The sequence below is a fragment of the Manis pentadactyla genome, chromosome X (assembly GCF_030020395.1).
Source record: "Manis pentadactyla isolate mManPen7 chromosome X, mManPen7.hap1, whole genome shotgun sequence".
NCBI classification, from domain to species: Eukaryota; Metazoa; Chordata; class Mammalia; order Pholidota; family Manidae; genus Manis; species Manis pentadactyla.
In genome coordinates this window covers 141,370,524-141,383,008 of record NC_080038.1, presented here as the reverse complement: position 1 = coordinate 141,383,008, position 12,485 = coordinate 141,370,524, and the positions used below count along the sequence as shown (strand labels likewise).

Here is a 12,485-nt window from a genome sequence, read left to right as displayed (position 1 = left end):
TCTGTTTGGTAAGCAGAGCATAGTACTTTCTAAAAAGATTAAAGATGATCTGCTTTCATGTCAATTAAAAAATACCAAAGAGACTTACAACAGCCATAAAGAGTTTTATAACTCCTCTCTAATGCCCTTTGCATTCTCTATTTGAGGATGAATCAATATGGTTATCTACCTGTCAATTTTTCTTATTCTTTAACACAGAATGTGAATAGTCTGTTTTTTATGACTGGCTCAGAATGTACTAAGCTAATCGATATATCCAGTGATAACCGGATGATTGGGAACACACGTAACAAAAGCTTATCACTTTACTGCCTACTGAAGCTGTCAAAATATTTTCCTAGAAGTAATGTGAAAATAGAAGTTCTCCATCTTTCATTATGCTAGTGGGTGGTGACAAAAGGATTAGGAGGCTCTTTCCTGAATTTCACAGCTTGCTGTTTTCCAGCAAAATGCAGCATACAGCTGTTTATCTTTGTAAAAAATGAGTTGAAATATAATAATACTCCAGACTGGATTGGTATCCAATCCCCAAAAAAGATACAATTCTAGCTTGCCCATATTTACAGAGTCTTAAAAATTTCTCAACTGCTCTGAAGGGTAGAAGTGAGAGGCATGCACCCAGGGGCTCACATCCCACCATGCTCTTTTAAAACCCATACTCTTGGAGAGGTATGGACAACAGAGGGAACAGCCGAAGTTACTTTATCAACAAAGTGGAGCTGAGCTTAACCACGATGGAGAAGCACACCCTCAGAGATTTAGAGCTGGTCTAGGGGCTAGTCTCAATTCCCCATGTAACAAGAGGCCTACAGAGATAAAATTGCTCTCTCAAGTTCACGAAGCATGTCCAGGCCCCAAGTGGAACCCACATCTCAGGGGACCCTGCCCAAACCACACTCTGTAACAGGCCACGCTTTCCCTCCTTCACAGAAGATTGACTTTCAGCTATCATGTAAAGAATCACTGAAATTATTAATAAATAGTGATGTTTTTAAATGTATCATTATTAATGATGACTTTAAGCTGCATACTACAAAAATGGAAGGTTTTTTTTAACAAAGTAAGAATAAGTCAGTCTTTTCTCCATCATTTATATCAGTTCTATGAAACTTTTGTAAGTGACCCTTAATTTGGAGACAAGGGAGCCTCAGAGGGCCTTAGGTCACAGACCAGAGCAACAACGGGGGGTGGGGGGAGGGGTAAAATAAATGACATTTTATGGTGATGACCCTTCACACATTAGTACTGTACTTATGAAAATGTATTGACTTAGGATGGAAATGCTGCATACATGTCATTGATCCTTTCATTTGCATGCAATTACTCACTTCCCAAACAATAACAAATTGCACGAAAATGGAAAGCTATCTACACTGGAAGATTTTTATCCTAGTGAAAAACTAAACATCTGTAGTGAGCTCGTGTATAAAGCTACATTCAGGAACAAATCCATTTCCTAACACAATAATGCCTGCAGGTAACCCCCCGTTTCCACTTGATGTAAGCAGGTCTTTCACTGTTTTCAGACACAGTTTCCAAAAATTCTTCTAAGCCCAAATGCAGAACACCTTAGTCTTATTTATTTATTTTTTGGTTACCTGGGACATTAACTTTTAAAGCAAAGAAATTATTTGTTTAAAAAGCAGGCTTCAATTGAAAAGCTGACCTTTGTCAACAACGTTGGTTAGACTTCTAGAATCCTTACTGTTGACAGAGAAATTCTAAGAAGCAAAGCAAGGTTTCAAGGATAGGAAATAATTAAAATGTTCCCACTATATGCACAAGCATAGACACAGAAACAAACATGGGTGCACACATATGCACATTTCAGTTCAATAATAGTTTATGATCTCTCCACTCACCAATATAATTGTGTCTGCTTATTTGTGTATCTTGTCTGGTCATTCAGTCCCCCACTCCTCCCAAACACACACACATCATCCTGCTTTCACTAGAGCCAGGGAAAGAGTTGGGAATACTTGAAGAAATCCTGTGACTACTCTATGGATGAGCCTTGTCATTACAAACTCAGAGTAACGCTACCCCTCACCGAAGACGGCTACTTCGACTGGGGACTCAGAACCCAATGCCCGGAACTTCTTGGCACCAGGAACTCTAGCTGAATTCTAATGCTAAGTGCTTTCGAAAAGTGCATCAAGATTTAATAGGGTAGATTTCCAGACTTGGGCAGAGTTTTAGCCACATAAATTCCATTAGGTTTGAAGCTCTACAATGCTCCACCGTGTCTATATTTAATCTACACCCTTCCAAGTTCTCTGTTAGGCTGCCTAACCTCTCATTTTCTTTCCTCCTATTTTTGGTTTTCACATTACCCTTGATGCCTGTATATTCTCCTGACTTTAAGGCCCTAAGTTTCCCTCTACCCCTTTCAAATCCTTCCTTGAGACCTATATTCTAAAATAAGTATTTTCTTCACTGATCTCTTACCATGACTTTATTGCATCTGCCCCATTTTTCATACAAGGCTCTACCAAAGCCCATTTGTACCATCACCAAAGACTGCCCACACATAGGCTGCTCCTCAGATGGTCACCTTCAGAGGGGAGGACAGCTCAGACTCTGGAAATGTCCCTCTCGCTGGTGTGCCAGAGCACTGAGAGAGCAGAAGCGTGAAGTTGTTTCTGAATCTGGGTCAGCCACGCTGTGCATGTGTAGGAGAGAGGATTACAGCAGAGTGGGTCTAACCGGGTCTGTGACCTGTCACTGCTAACGAGGTATGGACACAGGCTGACAGACCCCTTGAAGGACCAGTCCTGAGTGATGGCACTGCGGTGTAAGGAGGGGACAGCAGCAGATACTGGGACAAGAGAAGGGACAAGAATGATATCCCAGCCTCCCATTATACTCCTCCTCCTTCAAAGCAGGTTTTTTGTTTTGTTTGTTTTTAAGTATTACAATCCTGTCTTAAGTCAGCCAGTGGAATTTAGGATTAGGATTTCCAAATGACTGTGCAGGAGCAGAGCAGAGGAAGACACAGGCGGGCAGAGTATAATTAAAGAAATATAATCGAGGATGGATTTTCTAGCAACTGTTTACCTTCGTGCATGCTATTTGATTAACATTATGGCTTAGAAAATGTAAGCAAGCAATCATTTTTGAAATTCATTCATTCCACAAACATTTATTGAGTATCTACCAGGTGCCAGGCATTTACTAGGCACTAGGTTACAGAGAGGAAGGAGACATGCCTTGCTCTCCGGGAGCTCACAGTCTAATGGAGGAGACAGACACATAAACGAAGAGCTACAATACCATGAAATCGATGCCAGGCAAGGTGCAGATAGGGCACTAGAGGAACCCAGAGGAAGGAGCTAAGCCTGGTGGAAGCAGGGAAGCCTTCCTGGATAAAGGGACAACTGAGCTGACCTGGAGGAGAGACAGGACTACACCAGGAAGACAAAGGAGGGCAGGGGAAGACACTCTAGGCTGAGGGGACAGCAGGCAGAAAAGCAAGGATTCGTGATAATACAGGACATGACAGAAGCACAGGTAGCCTCCGTAGCTGGGACTCCATCCACGTATGAAGCAGTGGTGAGACAGGAGGTCAGGAAGAGAGTATGGAGTTAGTGTGCAGAGCTGTGTATGTGGGACTGACATTCAGACTTTGCCCTGGCATGATGAGAATGCACTGAAGAGTCCAAAGCAGGGAGTGACATGGTTAGAGCTGCCCGTCAGATGGGCCTGTGTGGAGGGGGGTGGGGAAGAGAAGGGAGACTACAGGGAGGGAGGCCAGATAGGAGGGGCTGTCACAGCAGTCCAGGCCAGAGGCGCTGATGGGTGCTTGGAAGGCAGGGAGGGTGAAGAGTAGCAGCCTGCAGAGATACTTCGGAGGATGCTTGACAAGACTTATGAATGATGATACAAAAAGCAAAGGCACCTCCAAAATGAAACAGTAGCAAAAGCAAATTGCATCCAGAAAATACAACCAACAGCCCCAGTGGCCCCTTCTTTTGTGCTGCCATCACCCTCTGAAACCACTGCTTTGCTGAGTACAAATAAAGGAAGAAGAGCAGCAGAGGGTGCATACGGTCAGACTTCCTAATTCAGACACCACTATCCGGGCATCTGCAACAATTCAGAATTCAGACACACTGTCTGTGACTCTATCGAGCGTGAATTTTAACCTATTTTCTTCCTCTGTGTCTTTTCAAGCCTTTGGTCACCAGTAAGAGGAATCCAATCTAAGAGCAGCGGCTTCTTCCAATCAAGTGCTTGAGGGGCAGTAGGCAGCCGCTGACATGGTGGTATGTGAGGGGCACCCAATATCTGTCCCCCACCCAGGGGCCACAGGGCCTGGGATCCGATCGTTACTGACTCATTCCTTCGGGAGATGCTTTCGTCTCTCCGGATTTCTCTTATAAGGCAATGAGTCCTGAGATGGGTAGACACCCAGTCATCCTAAACCCAGTGGGATTGTGGTTGAGCCTAACGCGTTTGGCTTTGACAGAAGGGATCAAGGTAGTATAAGAGGGCTATGTGGGTACTGGTGGAAGAAGGTGGTGCAGAAGGGAAGATTTAGGGAAACGCAAGATAACCTTAAGATCTTGCCAAGGAATAACCCTGCAAGCACTTAAGAAACTAAGATTCTTAAAGAAAGCCTTCCACTTCCCATTCCAGCAAATCACATGTGCGCATTCTTGTACCTTAAGAAACTTCTGTGTTTTATGTTTTTGATATGCTATTGGCTAGTGAAGGCCTAGGGTGCCTCAATCTTTTCACAGGCCTCATAGTGCTTATGACCAATTAAAATCGCCAATGTTATCAATTTGTACATAACATGACCACAAATGCATTCTCAAACTGTTTCACTCACTGAGAAACTGAGTCCAACTTTTCATTCACTCAGACTGACCCTGTGTTTTGTCATTCGAAGTCATGGAGATTTCACTGCGTTTGCAAAGTGTGAATCAGTCAAGTCACAAGTGACAGAAGATCAAGACTCAAACCTCTGCCCTTGGAGAGTCTCATCTGTGTCTCAAGGACGTAAGTAAGAGCTGCTGGTGACTACTTGATTACAGAAGTCAGAGCACTCAACTCAAGAAAAAAGAAAGAAAGAAACTAAATAAAACTTTAAAAATTACTTACTTCACTTGTTTGGAGAATCGTGAACTTTGGCAGTTTAGTCTTCGAACTGGCAGCGCTGGGCTTTCCATCCAAGAGTGACCCAAAGGACAGGTTCCCAAAGCTGTTCTCGAATTCAATGGACGGTTTCAGGGTAGGCGAGATGTCCGGCACCTGGTCCTGGCCGTCCATGGGTCTGACGTAGGCCGTTGGTTTTTGCTGCCCCATGCTTGTTTTGCAGTAAAGCCCCGGTGGGAAGTTTTGAACTGAAAGGCCGCTGCTTGGGGCTAATAAAGAGGAAGCAACCAGGGGAGACCCAGGCGCTTGCACTGTAAATTCAGACTCTTGTGGTGAGATGGATTGAAAGATTTCTTTGAAGGTGTCCCCTCCACTGGACTTGAGATTACTATCTTCCTTGGCAGAGGGCTTTGACTCTTCAGCTGCTCCAACTTGAGGCTGTTCAGCTGGGTAGACAAAGAAGTCTTCTAGTCTGGCTTGGGGCTGCTCCTGTGTAGACGGCTGCATCTTGTTAGACTGACTGCCGGCCTGGCTGGCCGGGACGATGCTAGCATTGTGACCATCTCGTGGCCAGTCAGGTTTTGATTTCCTGTTGCTATGTATTAGAGTTGAATTCAGTATCACGACAGAAGGTGGAGGCATGGGTGCCGAGGGGTGAGTGTTATCCTGGTGAGGTGGGATCATTCGGTTCTTTTGTTCTGGAAAAAAGCTTGGTTCGTTTTTGTTGATGGGAGGCTGCGGCACAGAATTCTTTGGGATTCCCACTAGATGATTCTGATTAGAATGGTTAGTTAGCAAATCCTTCATTTCATCATAGTTTCCCAGTGTGTTCTGGACGCGGTTGGCAAGTGCATCACCTCTGTTTGTCTAAAATAACAAAAAAGATGGGGGTGGGAGGAGAGAGAATGAATAGGTTTGTGTTTCCTAACGTTAATGTTTCAAACAGATGTCCTAAATAGACTAGCATATAGAGTTCTTTAAAATCCTCATGCTTCCATACAATTTCATACTTTTCATGTGCTATGTAAGAAAAAAAGCAACAATGCTATTGAAAGGCTCTCAGAATGAGCTGTGTGATTGTTTGTATATGCCCAGGCTTGTCCTTACACATGCACTTTGGGAGAAAGTTTTAAAAATTCTGTTGTTTATGAATTTTGTTAGCAAAATAACTTATTTTAGGTCAGATGAGCTAAATTGTTAACATTCTACATTATGGTTAACAACTTTCGCTTACTGATCATTGGAATTATAATGGAATGTTTGACTTATAGCTGTTCTTTGACACGTCAGCCATTTGCACTACATTAGACCATGAAAAAGGCTTAGCCCGTTGGATAAGGAAGTCAGTTAAATTGTGCTATCATGACTGCATTCTGTTTAGAAAAGGCATGGGATTAAGCAAGATCTAATTGAGCTAACACGACTAAAGCGAATCTAATTCCTTTTAATCAAAGGACTGTATAAATTACTGGTGTCTGCCTGCATATTCTGGGGGCAACTGTGTTTACATATTGATGAGTCATACTCGTTTACTTTGAAATGGTGCAGTTGTTCATGAACAGTGACTCAAGCTCTCCTGTGTCTTTTCAATGATTTAGAAAAATTTATTCAAGAATTTCAACTGTTGCTTAAGTAAATCAAAACAAAGTCAGATTTTCAAAGTGATGGTGGCAACTAAATCATTCATTCTATGGATAATCAGCATACCAGCTACACCATCCCCTGGAGGATATACTGATCTTATTAAAATAGCTGTGTTTTAAAAATAATTAAGGTCACGCATGGTTTTTGTAATACAGAAAGTACTGCTTTCATAACTAAAAAATGGTGGATAGCTGTATACTTGGAAATGACTTTGATGAAAGATCAGCTGTTCATCTCTGAAAGTCACTTTTTATTATTCTCTTTACCTGCCAAAGATATTATCAAACAAGCTGTCAAATTCAGAAGGGCAAAGGACTTCTTTGTACCTAGGCTGCACTATCCTGGCCCAAGATACTGCAATGAAACAAAGCTACCAGCATGCACGGAGCCATGTGGCAGCAGGGCCGCTGGATGGGGAAGACACCCATCCTATGTCCCAGGAGCCACAGACATGATCTCCGTGCACAGGAGGGGGCAGCCACTTAGTACAACCTCCCCATTGGTACAGTCTCCAGTGAAGATAGATGTGTAACATCTAAGGTTTCTCACATGCCCTTAACACAGTCCAGTCTCCTGGTATGCACGGGGAGCGTGCCTATCCAAGTTTGGGATCTCAGTCTGAACCTAGGATGTATGGCTGTGTGCTGTTTTCTGTATGTGAAGATGGGAGAGTGTACAGATGAATGGAAAGTGAAGTGCTGAAAACAGATGAAATCACCCAGGGAAAGATAACTTAGAATGAGAAGATCCTGCTCAGGAGAGAACCCTGGGGTATATCAACCTTTAAGGGACTGGTAGGAGAAGAGAAGCCAGCAAAGGATACCAAGAAAGAATAACCACAGAGGGAATCTAACTGGAAACATTCACCTCATTATTAGCATGATCTCTATACACAGTATTCAACTGTGTTAAGTCATGTAAGACACTTCCAAAGAAATGAGGGCAGTTAGGGAAATAGGATTTCAAAGATTATGGGAAAGTATGTTAAATATATGCTAAGAGGGTTCTGTTGGGGATGGGTAATTTTAGAAGTCAAATAAATATGTCAATTTTAGTTTTCTTATCCTCAAGAACATCTTATATTGCATCACATGCAACTTCGGTGCTGAAGTAGTGATTAAACAATTAACATTCCATATAATTCTCAGCTGAATAATTGCTCCATTTTCAGAAGTACATTTGAAAGGCATATTTAATAGATAAAGATGAGCAGAAATCACTTTGTATTCCCTGAAACTCCCTAGGTTTATCAATTTTAATGCCAGAAATTACTTTTCAGCTAAGGCAAGAATAAACTCTTTGTATATAGTGGGCTCCTTCAACAGAGTTGCACAATGAACCATTGGGTAGCAGCCAAAACCTGTCTTTATTCAATTCCCAAATTCCAAACAAAAAGATTTCATTGTGCAGATGGCCCAGTAAGAATTTGATGCAAGCTTTAAATATTTGCAGGGTTGTTCTGCTTATCTCTTGGATCAGATGATTACTGATAAACTGATATCTGGCTATTGTCAAGGATCTGACCCAACAAGGAAAAACACCACCACTTCATTTCTCATTTTAAATGCCTTCATTTTATGTTGTCTCATTTAATGAATTAGGCTACACTTCCTTCCATCAGACACAGACTTCTATAATCTATGAGCTTTCCCTTTATGCCTTAGCTACCAGGAAACTCAAAGTTCGATTTATTGAACTTTCACTGAAATAGAGTTCTACAGAGTCAGAACCTTGCCCTGAGATCTCACAGAGCCCACCACAGTACCTCAAAGCCCTGAGAAGTCATTCATTCTCTTTCAGTAAACATCATCAGGCCTGAAGAACCTCAGTCAAGATCCATTTGCTTGTAAGCAAACTAGTCACATTCCTGTTCTATTCAGCAGTAAATAAAAGGGTGCTCATCTTTTCTTCAATGGAGAGAACTTTAGTTAGGTTTTAATGTCTCTTCATTTGCGTCTACTGTTACAATGATCTGGGTTTCTGATGCATGTTTAAATTGTTTTTCCCATCTCTAGGTTTTAAAATATGCTTGAAATTAGAACTTCTAAACTGGCCTATGCCTAAAACTGTGTCTGCATGAATAAAATTAGAGGATAATTGAAATTTTCTACATAAGTCTAGAAAATTAACCCCTTACTACACAGGGCATACTACAGTTATGATTTCTCTTCCTGCATAAAACTAAAGATCTTAAAGGTCAGAGACCCCCTTTTATTCTCTGAAAGTCACTTTTCACGTCTAATGCATACTGTGTAGTCAATAAATTGTTAGCACCACGTCTAATGCATACTATGTAGTCAATAAATTGTTGCTGAGTTGAATAGCATCAAATTATAATTCATACCCTCCCTCCCTATACCAAAATAAAGTATTTGCAATGGCTTGGACTAGAAGGTACATAAACAGAAAAGCAAAAGCCAAGCTAAATTTGCTACCATGACATTAAATGTTACTGAACATTAAACTGAACTTCGAGCTTCTTGGTAGCTAAGACAAAAAGGAAAATCTCATAGCATATAGACTTCTCTGTGTTTGATGGAAGGAAGCATACCTTCAGTCAGTAAATGAGACAAATGGTTGCCAGATACTGAAACATGAAAAGGAATTCCTCTCATTGGTTCTGTTACAAGACCCTCTGAATTAAACTGTTTTCTTCACCAATTTTACAAAAAAATGCAAAGAGGATCTGCTCACGGCTTCTTCTGATGACAACTACAAAGCAAGAGCATCGCATTAAAGTCTCACTCGGGGAAGATGTCTGCTTGTGGAGTTAGGAGGCCAGGTGAATAGCCCCAAGTGTGGGGGCTTTCCTGGGCCCTAAGGACATAGGGCCAGGGCTGGGAAAGCCTGGAGAATGGAGGACTGTCAATTCCCTTGGACAAGCTTTCTCCCAGAACAGTTGTCTCAGAGGAACTTCTGACAGGAACTACATTGCAGAGAGTTCAAGGTTGAGTTCACTGGCAACACATTCTGAGTTGCTGATTGAAGGAAGATCCATATGCTTTGCATAAATAACAGAAATGCTGTGGCTACAAGTAGGAATTACCATGGTCGTTCTTAAGACACATACTGGTAAATTCAAAACACTCACGAGCCAGGGTCAGGCACGGAGGGCCCCCAGATACATAACCTCAACAAGTCCACCACTGAATGATCTCCAAATAAAGAACAGCACAGTCCAGGTTTCCAGAGTCAACTCTAACTTCCCACCAATAGAGGTGGGTAACAGTCAACCAGTTTTTAAGCTTCTCAAGATGTAGATACGTGATCCACTGGATAGAAAACCCAATGGGGCCTGAAATCCATTTATGTACACCTACATAAAACATTCTCATTATATACCATAGCAGCTTCTGATTCACACTAAAGGTTCTTTTTTGCCCTCCAAAGTCTTAGTCATCCTATTAAGGAGCAAGGTATTCTTGGCAGTCTCGATTGACTATTATAAACACGGCAAAAATGAAATGTAGCCATTTCAGTCAATTACAGGCTTCTTTCAATTTGGCCAATTCTTTACTTCCAGTTCTAGATAATTGGTTGATTCCTTAAAGATAACCTCTGCAGACATTATTTTCTAAGTAATCACAATTTCTCTATCATCAAGGAAGCACATTTTCCAAGTATTTTCAGGCATAAATTACATGTCTGGTTTGTGGCTCATGACTAAGAGCGCTCCTTCATTTAAGCTTTTTGCCTCTCGTTACTTCGGGCAACGCAAAGTTGCCTCAGTTTGCTTCTAATGGTTTCTGCAAATCAGTAGTATAATTTCATTGCAAGACTAATGTGCTAGGAGGCTATTGTACTGTAGTGTTTCTTTTTAATAAAAGTAGCTAAATAATTTAACTTTTGAGATTCATTTTTTTCCTTTGATTTCATTGTGGCTAACGTATATGATCTAGTAATTCCTTTTTTCCTAATCCTAATATTTTCACAGTTAATCTCTCCCAGCTGTAAGTTGCTATTTCTTTCCTTACTCAAATTATGATAATGGTAACACCTTGAATTTGTACAGCATCTTACAGACTTCGGAGCAAGGTCTCCCAGGTTGTCTGACTTCATCTGGACAACCACCACGGGAGTGAGCAGAGCAGCTTGGGTCTCCATCTGGCTTCCACCTGCCCTGACCCAAGTGACCTCAACCTCTCTGGGCCTTGGCTTCCTCATTCTTGTTGAGCCGTGAACAGCTATCAAATGTTAGCTGCTGTTATCAGGTATAATTTTTATCATCAGGTTTCATTACTCACTTCAGAGAAGAGGAAACTACAGGTCAGAGAAATGAAGTCTCTTCCCCAAAGTCACACACGAGGCATGTTTATCAGGTCTTCTGACTTCCTGTCAGAGGATAAACAGCTTCCTGTTACAGATAGATCCAGAATCACCCAGAACTGGGTCTAGATTCACTACACAGATAGGAAGCTGCAGAGAAGCCACCTCACCATTCTGAGCCTCAAATTCCTCATGGGAAACATGGGGGAAATGCATACTCCAGACATTGTAAGGACTAAACAAGCACATACATAAAGCCCTAGCTCAGTGCCTGGAACACGGTAGACACTTGGCACATGTCAGCTCTTCATTCCTCCCAATATTTCTACACTAACCTAGACATGGCAAATTTTTCACATTTTTCAGGCACTTTAGAAGACATCCTTCTCAACAGCAGAGTATAAACTCAGATTTGAAAGTTATAAATGACAAAAGCAGCCACACAGAGGAGTTACCCACCACCACCCTAACCTAGGGGTGGTCAACATTTTTCCCATTCCAAGAGTGGTAGATGTGAAGCAAAGAAAGGAAATAAATCCACCAGGATCATGAAGAGCGCTATTTCTTCTTTCAGCCAAGAAAGAGCAGTGGGTCCTAGGGACAAATGCTCATTGGCTAGTTTATGAACCACCAACACTATTGGACAAGTGATCAGACCACGTTTTAGGCTTTTAGGGTGGCAATAAGTTTACTGAAAGTCCTGACCCACCAGCAAGGTTTTGGATTTGTAATGTGATAAGTATTCCCACCACAACGCTACAAATTGTGGTAGGTCCTCATCTGCACCAGTGGACCATGGGCCAGCTCAAGAACTCCCACTGTCACCAGCGTGTCCAGATACTCCAAGGGTGTCCACACCGGTCCAGATGCACATCAATTCTAGTATCACAACATGGGGGAAGGAGAGGCATAATCTCTAGTGATCTCCCAGCGAACCCTTAACGGGGAGACAGCACAAGATGGCAGCTGATCATCAAAGCCATGGTGAAAGAAAGAGAATTACTAGGTCGTCAGTTGTCAATAGTTGTTTTTTTCTTACATAACCTTGACTTGGGAATGAAGGCTCTTCCTTACCAAGAATCATAAAAGCAAACAGGCTACTAATCACACAGCAGGCCTGGCCCTGCACTGGACTAATGTTCCTACTTGTGTCTCTACCTGATGTACCATTGTCATATCAAGACAGATGGCTTTTGAAAACTTCTGACAATGCTGGTAACAGGTTTGTTAATTGCCCACTCAAAAATAGAATGCTTATATCTAAAAATAAATATGCATCTATATGACAGGTTTTGTTAACAAGAGATGGCATTTACCTTAAAGGTACAAGCCCATTAATTCAACAGGACTTAAAATTACAAAAGGGGACTAAAGCAAGGGTTCTACACCACATAATAGTGTTAAGCACAGAGAAGAGAGTGAATTATAAGAATGAGCCCCATGAGTAAAGCTCAGTTTTCTAACCCACCCAAAGA

At 41.8% G+C, this 12,485-nt stretch overlaps 1 protein-coding gene across 4 annotated transcripts in view; it reads right to left on the bottom strand.

Moving 5' to 3' along the window:
• AFF2 (ALF transcription elongation factor 2) overlaps window positions 1–12,485 on the bottom strand; it is a 443,889-nt gene that overhangs the window by 274,815 nt on the left and 156,589 nt on the right. For all 4 annotated transcript variants that reach the window (XM_057495313.1, XM_057495315.1, XM_057495314.1 and 1 more), the window contains exon 3: window positions 5,107–5,967. In XM_057495313.1, the coding sequence (XP_057351296.1) occupies window positions 5,107–5,967 (861 nt within the window). The remainder of the gene's footprint in view (window positions 1–5,106; window positions 5,968–12,485) is intronic.